The sequence below is a fragment of the Corvus cornix genome, chromosome 5 (assembly GCF_000738735.6).
Source record: "Corvus cornix cornix isolate S_Up_H32 chromosome 5, ASM73873v5, whole genome shotgun sequence".
NCBI classification, from domain to species: Eukaryota; Metazoa; Chordata; class Aves; order Passeriformes; family Corvidae; genus Corvus; species Corvus cornix.
Genome location: NC_046335.1, coordinates 5469044 through 5488749, shown reverse-complemented (window position 1 = coordinate 5488749; position 19706 = coordinate 5469044). Strand labels below are relative to the sequence as shown.

The window sequence follows — 19706 nt, the reverse complement described above, 5'->3', positions numbered from 1 at the left end:
ATCTCCGCAACCTGCTCTGTGTATCCCTCCTTCTCTTGTACTGTTTATTTAGAGGTCCACTCAAACGGAAAAGGAAATTAAAAGATTTGTCCATTGCTACAGAACATCCTCTAAAACCTGTATGAATAAATAGTCCTTCATCTTGGAATTGCTATGGTCACTCCTGCCTAAAATTAATGCTTGGATTTTTATAGCCACCTCAATTGGGCAGCTTTTATTATATTGGAACTTTTAGTATAAGAAAATATTCCAAGTTTACCATGAAAGCACAGTTACTTGGTCTAGTTCTAGGTGTCTACACAGGGACAAAAAAGAGCAATCATTGAATTGTCTGGACTTGGCAGGTAATCTTAAAGGAAAGAAGAACAGCACTGGAGCTGTTTCCTTCTGTTGATGTATGTGAACATGGGTATCGTTCTTGGTGGTAGGGGACAGATGAGGGAGCTTTCAGATAATTCCCTCATTTAAAAGAAAGCATCCAAAACATCTACAACAAAAGAAAAATTGTAATTGTTCTATTAGACTTTAAATTGTTCTGTCTACTTTCAAACAAATAATTTCTAAATACTTAGTGACTGTGAGCATACCTGAGTAAGAGTTTTAAGGACACAGACAGGGAGTGTTATTTTATTTTGCCATGCACCAAGGAAGACAAAACATGAACAGTGTAAGTGGATAGCCCATATGATGTAAGTCAGGAAGATAAACAACTCCCCCAAAAAAACAAGTTATTGAGCTAACAAAAAGAAAGCTCCCATTAATGCAGAACATATGAAACATCACGGCTAAGTAAACATTCACTTGCTACACAAATCACTAAAATGCATAAGCAGGTTCCAACAGCAAAACCCAAAACACATGATCTGATAAAATGCAGCTACCAGATACAAATGTACAGAACAGCAGAGAGGAGATGCTGCTTCCTGAGCCCCTTCCAACGAGCAGTGCAGCTCTAATGGATGTGCTCCACATCCTGGGATGCAGCAACAGGCAGACAACCCAGCCCCCAGAATTCCCCCATCTATCCCACAACTACAGCCCTTCTGCTTAGCATGATCACAAAAGCCTTTCCCTTGAGTTTTCTGTTCTTTTAATCAGTTTCTTAAAAATACTTTAATTATTGCCTTTGGTGTTAGTGGAGCTTTGAAGCCTGTCACACAGTTAATATTGAGCATATGAAGTCTCTTACCTCCAATATTCTGGATAATTATTGTAGTTGCAACAAGGACCTATAAAAAATAGACTTCTTTAGAAAGGGTAAGGATAACTAAAATCATATGTCTATAGCAGGCATAAACCACATGTGTATCATCTTAAACACACCAGATGTAGCAGTGATAACTAGCCCTGAAAGGAAGAGGATCTTCTCCTTATGAGGAGTTTAACACATGGAAACCAGCACAATCTAAAATTAATATGGGAGAAAAAATTCTGCCTGAAAATATCACATTTTTATTCTGAGACAAAGCAAGAGTAATTACACCATGAAATTTGTTCTGCAGAAGATAAGGTTTTTAAATCACTAAAAACATAAGTGCATTCTAACTGGTATCAGGTGAGTACAAATGAAAATGATAATTTACCTCTGAAAAGACAGACAGCAGAGATTTGTAAAAGCGCAAGTGTACTTCCTTACTCTTGAATATCTTTAACTGTCAGGAGTGTCACTGTTTTTTTAAACTTGCAAACCAGATAGACTTTTCTTTAGCACTTGTGATTATTCATACTGGACTGATACGGAAGCAAAAGCGATCACAGGCTATTAAAATACTTGTGTGAATCAAAAAAAAATTGACTTCCAACTGAAAAAAGAAACCCTAAAAGTGGCTACAAAGTTTTCCCAGTGTTTTCTTTTGAGCTCAGTTCTAAAATACCATGATCATCAGGTTCCCTTTTCTTTCTACCCACTGCTCTTCTTGATATAGGACATTCCTAAATGAGTGCTGTCATTAAGTCAACCTGGAAAAAAATTAAGCTACAGTACTGAAAAGAAGTACAAATTTGTTTTTTTGAAAAAAATCACTTCAGATTTTAAATTAATTCAAAGTCAGTTCAATAGTCACCAAGGGAAGGAAATAAAAAAATATGATATCTTGGAATTTGCCAGAGATGGAAACAAATAGTTCCCACCTTTGGAAAGGGAGAATCAGCAATCTTCCAACAGCAGAAAATTTCCATTCTTATAAATCTCAGAAAAATACATTTGAAAGGAAACCACCAGGTTGAGTAATTACTTCAAGAGTAGTTAACCAATAGTTTACTGGCAAACTAAGCTGCCAGTTCAAGCAAGGTTCTCCACAAGCCTGGCTGTATCATCCCCTATGTGTGAGGGAGAAGTACTACTGCAGAGAAAAAGCAAAAACAAAATGTCATCTGTGCCTGACTGAAGTGAGAAGTGCTCAGGGACAGATGAGAATTCAGAATGGTTGTGGTGAAGTAGAAAAGCCTAAAAATCAACAAGATCAGTTAAAAGCAAGGCATTCAGGAAGCAGATCTCAAACACATGATTTAAGAGTTACTGGACTGCAAAGAGAAAACAGTCTGAGATAACACAGTCAGAAGCAGCAAAGCCTGCTTTGCAGGCAAGTTTTAAGAAAAGTGTATAAATATCAAAGATGCTTCAAAAGACAAAGACAACTGTTCCAGAAAACATCAGTTCACCAGGAAAGCTTGGTGAGCTTTGATTTTTTTATCGAAAGAACAGCTTCCCAACCTAGAAATATTCCAGTGCTCTCCATGCACACTGAAAATAAAAGGCCAGATAATTTTCAGCACAGATTACTTAAATTGAAAATTATGAAAAAGTACATTAAGAAGAACTGAAAAAAAACAAACCACATTTTGACTACAATGGGAAGCTGTGAAATCTCCTTCACTTAAGCTTTTAAATAACAGATTAGACAAACATCTGCCAAGAATGGTTTATAAATGCTCAGCCCTGCTTCAGGACAAAGGCAGAGTAAGCCACATTTTAGTTTCACCTTAGGCTCTAAATTTCTATTACTTTTTCAAGTAATGGCTTATGGTTAATGTCTACAGAACAGCTCCTGTAAGAAGTAACTGTATCTTATACCTTGTTTTTATCAAGGCTTATTATCTCTTGAGGTCGATCACTTCTTAATTTGATCAGTAAATATTGATCCTCAGACTACACTCATCTGCTTATTAATGCTAACGGAAGCCTTACAAACACCTGACAGCTCAGGTTTAATTCTCAGTGACATTAAGACTTAAGACAACAGTCTCTAGCTTGTTAAGCCAAACTAATTTTTAAAAATTTGCACTGTTTCAGCAAAATATTAAAATCACACTTGTGTGTGGTAAAAACCTGCTTTCAATAAGGTGTAACTGGAACACAGAACACAGAATTCACAACATTAAATGTGCAGTATTCACAGACAGTGCTTCAGTATTTCCTGTGCACCCACTATCACTGCATAGCATCACTGTTAGGAAAAAGATTCAGTGCACACTACAAAAAAATCATAGCTAACATTCTGATTACTCTTATACCAGAAATGGTTAGCTTGATGGCGGCTTCTTTTAGTTTCTTTTGTTTGTGGGTTTGGTTTTTTGGGTTTTTTTTTAATCATGAGCTAAAAAAAGTAAGAAACATTCAAGTGAAGAGCTTATTAAACAAAAGGAAATAAATAACATGCATTAAATGTACTCTTAATTGTTCCTATTGTGGAAATGACATGAAAAGCCATCCCTTATCTTAGATCCCTATTAAATGCTGACAATGTAACACCAAATCAATCCCTTACCTGTCTCTTAACATTTTTACAACAGAGGTAGGACTGTATCAAATCTGAGCCTTGAGCCAACCTGACAACAATGCCAGTGAGCAGATTTGTGCAGGCAACTTAACATGAACACTCTGACAGGAAAGCAGCACAAAATCTTGCATTTAAGGAGTGCCAATTTAACTGAAGTTGGACTTCCACAGAGCAGACACACGAACTGAAACCAAGTGAAAAGCTCCAGGATGTAACAGATCTTTCAGCATACTAGAGTGTCAGTAGTTTCAGTACTTATTTCGCTTATGTCTCTTTAATATGCAAAGAACATCTGCATATCAAAAGTATGAGACCAAGAAAAAAAACAGGTAAAAATGAATACTCACCTTTCCAGTTGATCCAAATGCAAACAGGCCAAGGTCTTCATAAGAAGTGACAGCTGTTGGTAAGGGAGGAAAAAAAAAAAAAGCTAAAATATCTCTAACTTGAAAAGCTTGAAAGCTCTATTTTTGGGCCTTTCCCCCCTTTTTAAATTAATAAAATTCAGAATTAAAAGAATGTTTCTTAGTATTTTTTAGTTTACAAAATAGCTTTTATATACACCTGTACTCCTGCTACAAAATACAGCTCTATGCTCAAACATTTAGAGACTCTTCAGAAGCTCAATTTAGTATTTGCAGTTGCAATATCTAAAATATAATAGTAATATATTAATGGCAAATCTTCTCCCAAAGATTTTCTTTGTAGGTAAAGAATTATGAGATTAGCATCAACAATTGGATACAAGATATTTCCATATGTTATTCCTTAGAAGAGCAGGTTTTTTAAAATTATGATGACGGAAGGATACATTTTCATCTTTCTACAGATATAAACATCACCATCTTTCCAGCCTTTAAGAACTAGGCCCCATCTATTTTCAAGAAGGTAAACACCTTCTTCGGTTGAAATCTATTATTAAAAAACCCCAAAAGAAAACCCAAAGCGAAACAAAAATCCTGCCCTTACCTGCACCCGACTTATATAATTACATTAAAACAGCCTGTGGTTTCCTGTATAATTTCGCTGGGTTTTAGCTGAAGCTCACTTCTATTATTGCCAGTAACTCCAAACAATCCCTTCTCAGAGAGAAGCAGTCATATTAAAGCCTTTCATTGTTACTCTGTATTTTGTTATTAGAAACTCAAGCAGCATCAAAAAGATGAAAGTTTTCTGAGAAATACCACTCACTTTCTTGGGATATAATAAAACAGCTGTGAATGCCTCAGAGGGTAAAATTAATCTCAAACCCACAGAATTCTATTGTCACGACACTTGGTTTCTCTGCCTTGGTTCTGTTTGGTACAAAACTGCTCCTGTCAGATCTTAATTAAGAGCCCAGCCTTGCAAGTTGAGCTGCTGGGACAGCCCTTCACACGTGAGTGAAGCCCCATTCACTGAAGTAAATGACACAAGACATGGGAGACAGAGGCACCTCACAGAGATCAGATGACAGGACTGCAGCCTCAGACTTGCCCAAGCTTAGGAGGTTTTATTTCATTGAAGTTCTGCACACAATCAGATCAGTGCTCCAGAGGGGGGAAAAACAAAACAAAACCAAACAAAAAACCAAACCCAGCAGAACTTCATTAATTTTCTTATCTCATTTTCTCAAGGGCAAAATTTCACATTTTGCTCTACTACTCGTACCAGCACACTATGACAATATAAATGAAATAACAAAATTAAATGAGCCAGAGTCAGTGCTCAGCATAAACCTGGACTATCTCTAACAGACATAATTAAACAAAAAATGTCTTACTAGATTTTACCCTGTATTTTTCTTAATTTCTATTTATAAAGCAGTTGATCACAAGAGAAAAAAAAGTATTTTACAGAGCCATCTTCACTGCCATCAAAAAAACCATCAGTAAAATAGTAAACATATTTAAGAGCAAGTTGTTTTTACCACATGGTAACAAATGTACAGCACACATGTATGCGGAGTTATCAGCAAAGAGAATGAAATTTTCCCCACAATTCCAAAAGAGCAATATGAAACCTTAAAATCATTTCTGTAGTAACTGTGTCTGTAATCAGTTTAGTCCTGTGAACACTGGGAAGCCCTATTACTTGATCACATTGCTTCTGTAATTTCAAGAATATATGGAGCAAAACATTAAGCCAAATTTATATCAAGATAAATAAGTTCTGCCTGATTATCTTAATTTTTATCCTGTTACTAACAGTCCGTGGAAATTACCCCTTTAAGTGTGAAGGGAAATTGGCAAATATAGTACCAGCAATATTTGTGACTAACTCATAATACGAAAAGAAAAAAACAGCCACAGAACTTCAAAGTGCATCCCACTTAAATTCCCAATTCCTCTGCTTTACAGCGGAAGCTTAGCCTTTATCAGCCCAAAACAACACAGGTCATACTGAATTAACACCCGGAGAAACACTGACTAAACTAACACCAGCCCAACATTTGACACTTGGGAATATTGTTTTTGCTAAGCCTTTGGTCTCCACAAACCACTTGATTTTGTCAAAGCCCAGACCAACACAACTGAGTAACTGAAGATACTTCCTGATTTTTGACTGCAACTAAAATGCCTGTGCTTCATAATCCTGGCCTCTGTTTAAAATGGAATTAGTATTTGAGCTTCCTTTTCGGAAGGTGTTTTATAGGTCACCTCTTTCCTAAGTAAGAGTTTACAAACACTTTCAACAGCTCCTCTTCACCACCCTTTAAATTTTTCTAGCTCATTTTTAATATAAAAATGGTAAGATTACCTTCCAATTTGTTTTCATGGATTAAGTTTAATACTGTAACACTGTTTACAAATTAATATAATTTTTTTTAAAGAAGTTTAATTACCTACTTTGGAATCAAGCACGTACAGAGATTTTACTTTGTCAAGGTACAACAGGTTGTATTTCCCACTTTTTAAAGACAGTGTTCCAAGGAAAAACTTGGAATGCTATCTAACATTTAATGACTTCAATAGCTGACAGGCATTATAGGAAACATAATCTCAAATAATTCATATTTTTAAAAAAATCAAAACACAAAAGGTCATAAATCCAGCAAACTTATCCAGACATAGTTCTGGCGCAAGTCCTACCTGTCAGCCTTAGGTGATAACTAATTATTAGTTTCAGACAAGAGAAATTCTTCATCCTATCACTTCAGCTGTCTGCATTTCAAAAATGCTTCCTTGAGGTGGACTGTTGCCTTTGGACAAGAACTGAGGAGTTAAAGCCTTTTTGCATATCAGGCCTCTGAGTTTGTAACATCCAAACTCTTCTTACCTCAATAAACTTAAATCCTTAGTTCTACCCCTCATCACAATTCTTTGGCAAGAATCTCTTTAATAATTTTTACTAGACAACAGCTTAATACCACTTAGTGCCCATAAAATACAGAACTTTTCAGCCTGAAGTAAGAAGTTTAAAAGGCCATTAAAATTACCTCAAGTCTCCCATTTTTTTTGCTTCTCATGTATCTCTCTAGCTACGTGTTTCAGGTTCTGATTCCTTTCTAATAACAAGCACGCTAAAAGGAGAAAAAAATTACCAAAGACTTAATCCCAAATCATCAAGCACCAACCATAAAAGTAACCCTACCTCTGAGGGGTGTTTTTTAAGAAGGTATGAAGAAGATCACTCAACAGGTGGGGACAGGAGCAGCAGATCTAAGAAGAATCAGGAAGCAACCATCTGAGAAACCAAAGGCAGCTAAAGAAAACAAAGCCAAGGAGGAAAGAAGCAGAAGCTTTCTCCCACCACCTTTGAAAAGAGAGGAAAACAGATGAGAGGGAAACAATAAGCAGGGAGACTTGCTGCTGTAACATGATCTTTGTGTAGGAGAAGTCAAGGAACGACTCAGTTGTTTCAGTAACAATTAAAAGAAGCAGGAATTAAAACCTGAGCAGATTTGACTGCAGGTATTAGAAGGTACAGCTTGAACTGACTCAAAGCAGTGCAGTTTCCAAGAACTGCAACATGACTTCTCATTCAGCATCAAAAAAGCTCTATAAGCTGCATCTATAAAGCACCACAAGAATAATAATAATCCAATATGATTAAAAAACCTGAAAGCTATCCATTTCAAACCATGGAAAAAAATATATGTACTACTACTAGGAGAATGAAAGGCTGCTATTTTATTGCTCTTAAGCATTCACTGAAAGCAAAGGCACACACTGAAGTAGTGAGGTTCAGGCAGCACTAAAATAGTTTTGCTGCAGAAATACAGGATCTCTCTGGAAAGAGAAGAGAGGCATTTGGGGAAAAAAAATTTTAAATCTAGAAACCAGTCAGTTTGGCATTAGCTTTGCATAAAAAGTCTCAAAATCCTGTTTCTAAATGGCAGACATTAATTGTAAAAAACCTTAAACATTTCAAGGTCAGTGAATCAGACACCACTGTTAACTGCAGTCTTTATACTGGGTCATGTCTCTCTGATAAAGCTGAGGAAATATTTCAGACCTCACTGTTAGATAAATTGTTTTCACTTACCAGTCTGAGTGCACATACTGAGCAGAAGAAACACAGAGTAAGAAGCAAGGCTGGCAACAATCAGCAGCAAGATACTAAAAACCACAAAATATTCACAATTAAAACACTTTTACAGTACAATGCACTTTCAAGCTTTAGGAATGCTACTTTTGCAAGAACTAAGCTAGCAGATTTCCTCATTTTATGGCTTGTCTCTGCTGACTGTGGTTCACGTGGCCTCTGATCTTCCCAATACTTGCCAAGTTGCCCTGACATATAGATTACAAAATGGACATAACCATAGGAGTTTGTGTCCACATATACGCAAACACACATCTTCCACTGAAGTGAAAACAATGCTGAGGAAATGGTCAAAGGGACAATTCCAGTGACTTTGGCCCCATTATCCACAGATTAGCATTTGCAACAAGCAAAAGTGCAAACAAAAGGACAAACCGGTGTACAGTTTCCAGCCATGTATCCATCCTATTCCACAAGGCCCATTCCTGGAACTAAAGGAGATAACAGTTTTGAAAGGAAAATACCAATCTATCAGAAGTAATGGCCAAGAAATTGCCACCCTGTGGCAATTTAATGCAACATCTGGGCAGGATTTATGTTAGGTCAGATCTGCATGACTAAATCAAAAAGGGGAAGATCTTAATCAACAATTCTGAAAAGCACAAGCTATTTATTTCTTCCTCAGATTTGCACAGGAGTCTTAGTAATCAAGTTTTGCTCCATTTACAACTGCAAGCCGACTTTAAAAATGAGTACATGTAAAAACTGAAAACTTACCTAAACCCCATGATCCCTGTGTTGGCCATGGCATAGGATAAGCCAAGTATCCCACTGCCCATGATTGCATTCATTAAGTTAAACACTGAGAAAGCAAAGGAAGAACCACGACTTGAAGAACTCTGTAAAAAGGACAGAAAAAAAAAAAAGTACAATCAGTGGAAGAGGTGTTTTGATCTTTCCTAGAATGATATTCAAGGGAGGGGCAACAGACAACTTTTTCTCCTTTAATCTAAAATCTCGTTTCTCATTCTAAAACCACGCAAACCCTTGTGCACACACAACAGCGCGATGCCGCCCCGTAAGCATCTCAAGACGCCCACAACCTTTGAGCACAGTGAAAGCAGAGCGCCAAACGAGCACAGCAAGATTTACGGCTCGGAGCAGGCTCTCCCTGCGTGTTCCCAACAGGGCGAGGGCACATGGCAGCGCTTCCAAGCGCTCAGCAAGCACAGAATCGAAGGCACCAGGAGCACCGCTGGGACCAGAGGCTCACTCGCCCCCCTCCAGGTGACTCCCCCCGCCCCGGCGCTGTCAGCCCGGAGCCGCCCGACCTTTGAGCCTGCGCTCCCCGAGCTTCTCCCAGCACCCAGCGCAGCCCCCTCAGGGCGCTCCCTCCCCCCCGCCCCTCACACGCACGCTGCCCAGCGGCGGCGGCAGCAGCGGGGTGGTTTCCCCGTCGTCCTCCTCCTCCTCCTCCTCGTCCTCCTCCCGCCGCTCGCGGGCGGATAGGTAGCAGCCGCGGGTGGGAAGGGGCCGGACCCGGCCGGGCCCCCAAGGCGGCGTCGCCGCCATCGCCCCCGCGCCCGCCGAGCGCCTCTGAGGGGAGCGCCGGGGGCGGGGCCCAGCGGGAGAGCGGCCGCTTTGTGGGCGTGGCCCCGGCGGGGGCGGAGCCATTGCGCCCCGGGCCCGCCCCGCTGGGGAGCGCCGAGGGGCGGGGCCGCTTTGGGGGCGGGGCCTCCGCCCCGGGCCCTCCGCCCCGGGCCCGCCCCCCCGGCGCAGCGGCGATGACGCGCGCGCGCTGCGCGCGGGGCCCGGCATGAGGTGAGGGCGGGGGCGGGGGGCGCTGAGCGGGGGCAGCGAATTCCCTGAGGGGAGAGCGGGATAAATGGGGATCGTGGGGTTGAGGAAAAGGATGGTGTCTCTCCGTAGGCGCCTTGGAAGGCGGTTGCCGTGGTCTCCAGCCAAACCCAGCGCTGCGGGCGGCTTTATCTTACGGGCTTAATCCAGTACCGACAAGCGACAGGATGAGAAGACACGGCCTCAAGATACGCCAGGGGAGGCTTAGGTTGGACATTAGGAAGAATTTCTTCACAGAAAGCGTGATCAGACACTGGAACCATTGTCCAGGAAAGTGGTGACGTCACTGTCCTGGAGGTGTTTAAGGAAAGATTGGGCGAGGCAGCCGGTGCCGTGGTGGTGTTCGGCCACAGTTCGACTGGATCATCCCAGAGGTCTTTTCCAACCTAATCGATTCTCTGATTCTGAGAATCTCGCAACCCGTTTCCATCCCCAGGAAAACGCTCCAGGAAAAGCACGGGGATGCTCAGGCCTCTGGATGAGGGATTTCTCCTGTGCAGCAGACGTGAGGAATGCAGTGTGTCTTTCTGAAGGAGGTGTGCTCTGCCAAAACGCTGGCTTAGGGAAGTGGGCTGCCTGGGAGATGTAGGGAATCTCAGCGAGGAGCTGGGATTTGGGGGGGAGAGGGGATGGGAGCAGGAGCAGCTTTGCCAGAGTTTGGGCACAGCAGGTTTGTGAAGGAGAGAACACAGAGCCTGTTCTTAGCCTGGAGAGGGGCAAGGCTGAGGGAGGCAGGCAAGAGAACCAGTTCCCTTTCAGAGCCTCTCTCTCAAAACAAGCTTCCCAAAAAGTCAGGAGAAATGCCAGCCTCCAGCATCAGCTACATCATTGGTTCCTGCCTTGGAGCAGCCAGTGGCAAGGCAGAGAATTGGGCCCTTTTGGTTTGTCTCTAGTGGAGGAAACCATTTAGAGAAGTGTAAAGCCTCTTTTCAGGTTCTCATCCCATGGATGAACTGGGGCTCAGTGGCAGGAACAGACATTACTAATGGTCCTCTGGGGAACATTGCATTTAATGAATGACCTTTCTGGCATGCATCTCATGGTGCAAAGATCTTACAGAGCTTGTAACCCCTTACACTGGGGCATGGCAGGCAGAAATCACCAAAGAGTGATCATGACCACTGTTGCTAATAATTGTTTTCTAGCAACGACTGCTTGGTAACAAATTTTACCAGACACAGGAGGGATCCAACGGTAGGATCAAGACAGTAGAAATCTTTCCATTTGGCTTACTGGGATTAATATCACATTTATTAGAACAAAGAGAGGTCATTGTTTTTTGGCAGGAGGGGATTATCTCGCCACTTGAAGTCAGTTAACATTTCAGTCTAAAAGTACATTTGCAAAATAACAGAAATTTGCAGTATATATTTCATAATAAAGAGCTTTACTAAACTATTGTGGATTGTTTGGTACAGATGGAAATTCTGGTTAAAGAGAACAGCAAATCCATGTGATTTGCAGCCTTTTAAATGGAATGATTACATAATGTCTATAAAATGAATAATTTCTCTTCTAGGACTTTGTGGAGATTGGGATACTGTGCCAGACTACTGAAAACTAATCATTTTAGGACAGCTGCATCAAATACATCATTTCCAGCAGTTTGGATGCTATTGGCACAACATTCTGGCAGAATACCTGGGCTCTTTGTAGTAGTTAAAAAAAATACTTTCTTCACAATGCCTGAAACCGTGGAGGATAAAACTAATCCAGAACTGTATTTGCCACATCCTGGAGTGCGTGGGATGATAGTGCTCAACAGAGAGGCTTTCAAAAGGACAGTGGTTGTTCCAGCTCTTAAAGTCAAGAAAGAAATTGTGAGTAGTGTGCTGAAGTCCCTAAAACAATCAGTACTGCAGCGTCCCGGCCTCAAGCGGGTGGTGGAGGATCCAGAGGATGAGGACAGTAGGTTTGTTATCCTGGATCCTCATAAAATACCAGAATTCTCATTAGGAGAGTCAGAGCAACAGGTCCTGAAACAGCTCAGTGTCCATCCCGAGGTGTCCAAGTACCACCTGGAGCTGACTTACGAGAATTTCAAGTCAGAGGAGATCCTGCGAGCCGTCCTTCCTGAAGGTCAAGATGTCACCTCTGGATTCAGCCGTGTTGGCCACATTGCTCATTTGAATCTCAGGGATCACCAGCTGCCCTACAGACACTTGATTGGTAGGTGAAACAGCTCCTCCCAGGCAGGTGTTTGTGTCATTTGTGTATTGTTAATGAGATACGTACTGAGGGGCACAGTTCTCTCACAGTGTGGTGCTCTCACCGCACTGAGCCCTGGGCCAGGGTGAAGTGTGTGCCTTAGAAAGGTCACAGCTGCAGCCCTGGGTCGTTAGAGGGAGGGTGTTCCAGCACACACTCACTTTTGTTAATTCAGCTGTAAACAGCAGGTTTGTTCTTGTAGAACATTAAAAGGTCCTGGTCCCTTAATGAGAATTATCTCTTACTCTCTTTCAGGCCAGGTTATAATGGACAAGAATCCAGGAATCACCTGTGTAGTGAATAAAACCAGTATTATTGACAGCACATACAGGAATTTTGAAATGGAAGTGCTTGCTGGAGAGAACAACCTGGTAACCAAGGTACAGGGCTCTCCCCCTGGTATTTTAAATTTAATGTGCTAAAACACAAAGGCATCTTCTGGAGAGATGTGATGTAGGGATGCTGCTGAGACCATTCCTTTGCACAGTGCCCTTCCTGACACCTGTCTGAGCCTAATGGTTGGCTGTTACTTCTGAATTCCTTTCCTTGGCAGATCCTGGTCTGCCAAGGGCAAACTTAGCCATAGGGATCAGGAAGACATGTATTCTTCCAAGTTCACAGCCTAGGTTTAATGATGTGGATTTGATGTAAGAAAATGCAGTTTCCTAATTTGGCCAAGCCTTGTTCAGTGGCTAGTACAGAAAGCAAGAATGTGGTTTTCAATCTCACCAACTTTGCAACTTAGGCAACATTTTGCCTTTGCCTTTTTCCTTTCCTGTCAGCAGCAAGACAAACCTCATGTCTCCTCTGCTCCGACATTTATCAGGTGTAATCACTGTGGAACTGCCAAGTGTTCTTCACATAGGGTTTCTTGTCTGTAGCTGGAAACTTGGCCACTGCTTCCACAAAAATATTTTCTCTTATCTGTTAGCAGCTTTATACTTTCAAAAGAGAAAACATGAGATTACCAAATAAAAAGGTTGAATAGCTTGATGGAACATCCTGTTCCTGCAGAGAGAAGGCAGTTGGATTGTCAAGGCAGCAGTGACAATTGAATATTATGCAGATGGTGTCACCACACACCTGCACGCCATGGAGCTGCACCCAGCAGTGCAGAGACACCTCAGGGTGTTCCTTGCTTGTGGTGGTGTGGATCCCACATTACTGTACTTTGGAATCAGACAGTTCCATGTGCTGGTGCAAAGAGAGTATTATCTTGCATCCCATTCTCATCTGAATAAATACTGTTCCTTTTCAGGTCTGTTCTTAAGATAGTGGTCATCCCAAAGCTTGGGTTTGGATCAGTTTCCAGACTCTGTCACCTTGGGAGATGAAATACAGTATTTTTCAAGCTGCAGAACTGGCTCCCAGTGGCTTTAAATTTGGCTGACAGTTCCTGTTCTTGGGCCTATCATTCTCAGACGCTTATTTACTGTGTGCACTCCGCAAAGGAGGGCTTGAGGCATCTTTCCAAGGTCTGCTTTCAATAAAGGAGTTGTCAGCCATCCACAAAGCTCTTGAAAACCCTCAGGTTTTTTTTAGGGTCATTTTAAGTTGCTGCTTTATTTCCACCTGGTGATTGAGACCTGCATAAAGCTAGCCATTGGGATTGACACTGGGGACATGCTGATTGTGATGAGTTGATCTGTTGATTTAAGATCTGTTTATTTGATTGCTTAGTTGATCTGTTTATTTAAGATCCATGAGTGCTACCATTGGGACAACGCTGATGTAAATGTTATCTTTAGATAAGGCACCTTGGTTTTCGGTTGTCTTAATTACTGATAATGCTTAAATCTGCTTGGCATTTGAACACAGAGGCTTAAGCAAATGTTTTGGACTTTCAGGTCAAAGAAAATAACATTGCCTATGAACTGGACTTTTCCAAAGTCTACTGGAACCCGCGCTTGTCCACGGAGCACGGCCGCATAGTGGAGCTGCTGAAGCCCGGCGATGTCCTCTTCGACGTCTTCGCTGGGATTGGACCTTTCGCCATCCCAGCAGCCAGGAGAAAGTGCCGCGTGTTCGCCAACGACCTCAACCCCGAGTCCTACACCTGGCTCCTGCACAACTGCAAGCTCAACAAAGTGGACACCAAGGTAAAAGCGTTCAACATGGACGGCAGGGACTTCCTGCGGGGGCCGGTGAGGGAGGAGCTCAGCAAAGAGCTCCCGCTCCTGAAAGAAGAACAGAAAACCGCTTTCCACATAGTGATGAATTTGCCAGCTCTGGCTCTGGAATTTCTGGATGTTTTCAGGCATCTCTTGGTCGGGGAGCCCTGCAGCCCTGCTGGCCTTCCCACTGTGCACTGCTACGGGTTCTCCAAACACAGCAACCCCACCAGAGACATTCAGGAGCGAGCGGAAGCTTCACTGGGAACCTCCTTGGCTGGCCGCTGTTCCACGTTCCTGGTCAGGAATGTGGCGCCCAACAAGGAGATGCTGTGCCTCAGTTTCCAGATCCCAGCAGATGTGCTCTACAAGAGGCCCTGCCCTGATGAAGGTAAGGAACAAGACTCCCATGAGGAAGTGGGATCTCAGGCTGCACCTTGTGCTGCCTCAGGCTGGTCCCACCTGGTCACCCCGTGGGCCACTCCAGGCATGTGACAGCGGTGTGGATGTAGCGCTGAGCGCAGAGGTGGCCAGCAGGACCAAGCGCCTGCACGTGTGCAGCAGCTGCAGGGCTTCCTCATTCTTGGTAACAGCAGCCTGATCCTCTGATCCCAGCATGAGCCTCCCCAGAAAAATGGTGGACTGGACAGGATCACCCCACAGGCCATAAACCAGATCTTTATGCCTCAGGTTGTGCACTGGGGGAGGATGGGGACTCAGTGATCCCTGTGGGCCCTCCAGTGCAGGATACTCAGTGGCTCTGTGATCTAATGCCAAGTACCTGTCTCTGTTAGCTCAGTACTTCAGAACTGGAGCTGCATTTTTGCCCAGATCAGTGCACTTCCAAGGGACTGGTCCCAGCTCTGACCTTCTCCTTATGCTGACACAGACTCAGTGAGGTCTGGAGTCACCACATCAGCAGAATCAGATTCTGTACCCGAGTGAATATAATTGAGACATAGATACCCTTAGAGATCTTCAATGCTGAATTTGGTTGTTTTGTGAGGGTTTTTTTTGTTTATAGTTCTTCATTTGTTCTTGAAGTACTTGTAGAAACTGGTTGGTTTCAGTGATCTTGGGCTTTGCACTACATGACAAAGGGGGCAGAGGAAGGCTCTCAGTCTGCAGTTACATGAACTGGAGGAAAGGAGGTTTTTATAAAGCTTTAATTCCATGAAACTTACTTTTATGCTGTTGTTGGGTAGCACTGAAATGTAGGTCAAAATACACCTCCCTACAGGTTTTTTGAAAGACTTTTTTGGCATTCAGTAAAGACGCCCCATTACTGCTTAACATTTTCATTTGTGACTGTTAATCCTTATTTTAACTCTCATCTCTTCCTGTTAAATCCCTTGACAGAGCTCCCTGTTCCAGAGCTTGTGGTTAGGTCAGTCTGTTTACTGTACATTAAATAACTTACTTTTTCTAACCTTTTCCAGCAAAACCAGCCTCGAAACGTCTGTGTACCAGCCAAGGTTCTTCTGAAGAGAAGTTACTGAGTTGAAGACCAGAGCTATGGTGACTACCTGAGTTTGTGTAAAGGATATTTAGGTTTTACCCCGTGAGTTACTGGGAGCATACCTGTATTCCTGTCGAGTTGCAGCTTTCCTTTGGGAGCCTTGCTTCCTGCAGTCTCCTTTTCTTCTCATTGTGGGATCGACTGAAATTGTTGTTACTACAAAAAATTAAAACTCTGCTCTTTTATAATAAATGTGTTTTGGTACTTCCCTGCTCTCCATTGTTCCACGCCCTGTGCTAATTCAGGGGCATGGCCTGGGGTAGTTTTCTGCTGTGGCATTTTGATAACATGCAAGTTGCGGGGAGAACAGATTTTTATGTCTTGTCAGGTCTAGAAAGGTGACTTATATAACGCCTGCCCTGGATTCTCCCTGACAGATGTTTTGGGTTCAGAATATTGGATTATGGTTAGCAGATGCACAAACAGCTCTTGTGTAAGCAAGGTAACCTTTCAAAAGCTTAACCTGAGATACCAAAAGGGCCAAATAGCCCGTATCCTGAGGTTTTGAGTAAAAAATGCTTTTTAACACCAAGATTTAGTTAGGGATTAGTTGACTCCTAACTTTGTGTTTGTCCATGGTTAGAGCCAGAAAGACTTTAATGCCTTTTGCACATTTACAGAAGAAGTTCATGCTTGCATTTCAGTTCTAGGCTGAAACCAGCACCTGAAAAACAGTTCTGTCCTCCTGAAACCGTGTCCTCCTGTGGCTTTTGTGCCTCTGCCCTCCCCGGCTCTCCCCACCTCGGCCTGCTCCCCTGCTGCAGTCCCTGGATGATCTTTCTGGCTGCCTGCTTGGATTCTGCAGGGATTTAAAAAGCCTCTGCCTTTGATTTCCTTTTCTTACCCATCCAAACTATTGTTGGGCAATGTCAACCACAAATAGTTTATTTGGCCAGAGAACTCGGCTCGCCCTCAGAGTTTCAGATATTTTCCCTCAGCCCAAGCTCCAAGCTCACGCCCAGCAACCAGATGTCTGTCACCCTCCTGGCCCTGCTGCTGTGGCTCCAGCCCTGAGCCTGCAGCCCGCTGCATGTTTGGTTCTCACCCAAACACCGCCAAGGGCCACGGATTTGTTTTGCTCGTGGCTCCATGTGATGGCCTTTCCTTCCCTTGGCTGCACAGCTGCTGTTTGGAGCAAGCCCTGGCAGCCTGGCTCCTGCAGGATCACATTTATCCATCCCCAGGGAGCCCATCATGACTCACCCGTGTATCCTGACTCCTCCCTGGCCCGCGCTGCAGCCCGAGCGTTCCTGCACGGGCCTTTAACACCGAGTCCCCGCGGCTCCAACCTGTGCGTGCTCTGCTCCCGGGCGCTGCTGCTGGGATCCTGCCCCGGCCTCGCTGCTGCTCCGCTGCCTCTCACGTTCCCTGACAGCACTGCTGCTCCCCAGCTGCTGCCCTCTGGCTTTCCATAAACATCTGGAAGTGGCTCCTGTTCTTCAGAGCTCTCCACAAACACTGCTGGAGCAATAAGGCCCTCCACCGCTCTGGAATGATGCAGCCACCCTGGGATCTCTGCCTGACACAGACTGCAAGTCCCTGTGACTCCACATTGCCTCAGAGCCTGGATTTAGGGCTTGGCACCACTGCACCAACAGAAACCAAGCTTTGATCATCATTTCTTGGTCAAGCCTATAAACTACATAACTCTGATTTTCACTAAAGCATCCCAGAGCAGGGAAGGATTTGAGCTGGTAAAAGTTTTGTTCCCTTAAGGACTGAATGCTAGTGTTACTCCAGCAGCATAACTTTAGATGCCAGTTTAGCAGATACATCACTCCACTCATAACCAGGGGGTTTCCAGCTTTCTGTGCAGTTGCCAATTCTGTGTACAAGAAATGAAATAATAAATAATAGCCAAGCTACACACAAGTTCATAAGTGTATTGAAATTATAAATATTAATATGCATCTGCATGTTAATATGCATTAGGTCATTAGGGCATGTCCTGGAGCTTTACAAACTGAATATAAACAGATCATGGGTGAGGTGCATCTTTGCTAGTCTGGGTGAGCCTGGGAGAGGGGAGAGAAGAAAAGGGAGAAAGGAGAGGAGGGGAGGGAAGGATCTGATCATTTCCTCACCTCTGCCTTCTGTAACATTCCTTGTCAGCAGCTGTTCTGGGCACAACCAACAGGATTTCAAAGGGCAATGGAAATTTTGCCAAGTCCCCCCATTTTCTTTAATAAGAAAGCACCAAGTCTGGAGTAGATCTCATTCTTCTCTTTATTACAGCATAGAAAAAATACATCCATCTAGTGCGCTCCTCAGAGCAGGATTCAACAGCTGTGAGCAGGTGGCCTATAAAACGTGGTCCAAGGTCACTGTCCTGAGCAGCTTCCCATCTCCTGAAGTTTATACAGCTCATGGCAAAGTCCATCCTGCCATGGGAAGCCCATCTCTACTGCAGTTGGTCAACGTTCCATTACGAGGAGCAAGGAAGGAATACAAAAAGTAGCAGATCACATGCCAGGGATCATCCCCAAAGCCAAGGGAAGTTTCCACCTAAAGAAGCTCCTGAGTTGATGACAGAAAAGTTGCAAATGGAGATAAACAGGAGAAAACAAACATACAAAAGCAAAACAAACAAACAAACCCCAAAAGGGAACCCCACAATTCTGACTGCTTCAGTGAGTTCACCTTGTATTGAGGCTTCTTAGATTACTTCTAGAGCACCTCAGCCAAAAGAGCTTGAGCTAAAGATTTGTTTTCCAGGCAAAGGTAAGAACCAAGTGACACACAGAGGAAGGATCCCACACAAGAGTTGTGTCAGCGTATTTCCAGAGTTTCTCATCTCATCCAGCTGGCAGGAGGAAAAACCCACTTGCCTAAACTGGGGAAACGAGTTTTATGGGAAGAAAATGTAGGCTTGAATATTGACACTAAATGTTATAATCAAAATGGCATTTAAATGCTTGTGCAAATAAAACTCTGCAATAAGAGTAAAACCACAAACTTTAATAAAGTCTGGCTTTATTTTAAAAAAGTTTACAAGTGTATTTCTTTAAGCCTCAAATGTACACAGCTGAGTTATTCACATCTTCCATTAGATGTGGCTTATTTCTTCAGCCTCCCTCAGCAAAGTGCCACATGACTAACGAGTTTCCCCCTCCACAAGAATGTATCTACCATTTTACAAAGCTCTCGTGCAGACAGGGTTTGTTTTTTCCCTTTAACACTTAAACACAGCTGGTTTTGCACCAGAGGAGTGCACAGAGCAGTGAGCGCAGCCCGGCTGGTGCAGATGGCAGCAATCCTGCCCCACCTTTGCTGGCTTGGGTCGCTCCTCGCCCCGCTGGGTGTCCCTTGGTCACAGGCCGGCGCTCCCTGGCTAACTGGGGTGCCAGAAGAGCCCGCTGAAAGCGTCCTGCAGGGCGCGGTGACAAGCCAGGGAGGACGTGTAGCCCCCGGCCAGGTCCTGTGGAGAGGCGGCTCGAACGTGGGTGAGGTACCTGCAGCAAAGAGCGGCGTTATTTCAGAGCAGAGCAAACACACCAAACACCCCTGTAGTTCACAGCACAGCGAGGTTGAGGCTGCTTTTGGAAAAAGCAAGGAGATGGAGCTGCCCACTGCCCGCTGAACACATCAGGATAAAACTTCTGTGAGTTAAAGCAATGATGCACCTTCAACCAGGCTGCCCCAGCCAGCGCTCTGGGACAGCGGGAGGTGGCACAGGGTTAAGGGCACCCAGGGGTTTGTGTTCCCTGTGCTCTCTCTGGGGGATGCCTCATTTCCCCACTCCCATCGGTCCTGCCAAGAAAAGGA

General features: G+C 43.6%; 3 protein-coding genes across 10 annotated transcripts in view; 1 reads left to right on the top strand and 2 right to left on the bottom strand.

Moving 5' to 3' along the window:
• Window positions 1-9830, bottom strand: part of SLC38A6 (solute carrier family 38 member 6) — a 38152-nt gene extending 28322 nt beyond the window's left edge. For 2 of the 3 annotated variants that reach the window (XM_039552565.1, XM_039552566.1), the window contains exons 1-5: window positions 9663-9830; window positions 9024-9145; window positions 8247-8320; window positions 4127-4179; window positions 1190-1229 (exon numbers count right to left, since the gene is read on the bottom strand). In XM_039552565.1, coding sequence (XP_039408499.1) covers window positions 1190-1229; window positions 4127-4179; window positions 8247-8320; window positions 9024-9145; window positions 9663-9818 — 445 coding nt within the window. In that variant the 5' untranslated portion in view covers window positions 9819-9830. Of the gene's footprint in view, window positions 1-1189; window positions 1230-4126; window positions 4180-8246; window positions 8321-9023; window positions 9146-9349; window positions 9497-9662 lie in introns of those variants that run through there. The other variant, XM_019284474.3, reaches the window with a different exon arrangement.
• A 177-nt stretch (window positions 9831-10007) lies between these two features.
• On the top strand, window positions 10008-16155 carry TRMT5 (tRNA methyltransferase 5). 4 transcript variants are annotated; one of them, XM_039551789.1, is made up of 6 exons: window positions 10008-10067; window positions 11623-12272; window positions 12567-12691; window positions 14159-14410; window positions 14569-14813; window positions 15862-16155. In XM_039551789.1, the coding sequence occupies exons 1-5, from the start codon at window positions 10063-10065 to the stop codon at window positions 14806-14808; spliced, it is 1272 nt and encodes a 423-aa protein (XP_039407723.1). In that variant the 5' UTR covers window positions 10008-10062; the 3' UTR covers window positions 14809-14813; window positions 15862-16155. The 4 variants fall into 4 exon arrangements, with proteins under 4 accessions (XP_039407723.1, XP_039407721.1, XP_039407722.1 ...); XM_039551788.1 differs by adding an exon at window positions 10176-10639 and having other exon boundaries at window positions 10010-10067; window positions 14159-14813; XM_039551787.1 differs by having other exon boundaries at window positions 14159-14813.
• A 1994-nt stretch (window positions 16156-18149) lies between these two features.
• MNAT1 (MNAT1 component of CDK activating kinase) overlaps window positions 18150-19706 on the bottom strand; it is a 119230-nt gene continuing 117673 nt past the window's right edge. For 2 of the 3 annotated variants that reach the window (XM_039551792.1, XM_039551791.1), the window contains exon 8: window positions 18150-19393. In XM_039551792.1, the coding sequence (XP_039407726.1) occupies window positions 19273-19393 (121 nt within the window). In that variant the 3' untranslated portion in view covers window positions 18150-19272. The remainder of the gene's footprint in view (window positions 19394-19706) is intronic. The other variant, XR_005601898.1, reaches the window with a different exon arrangement.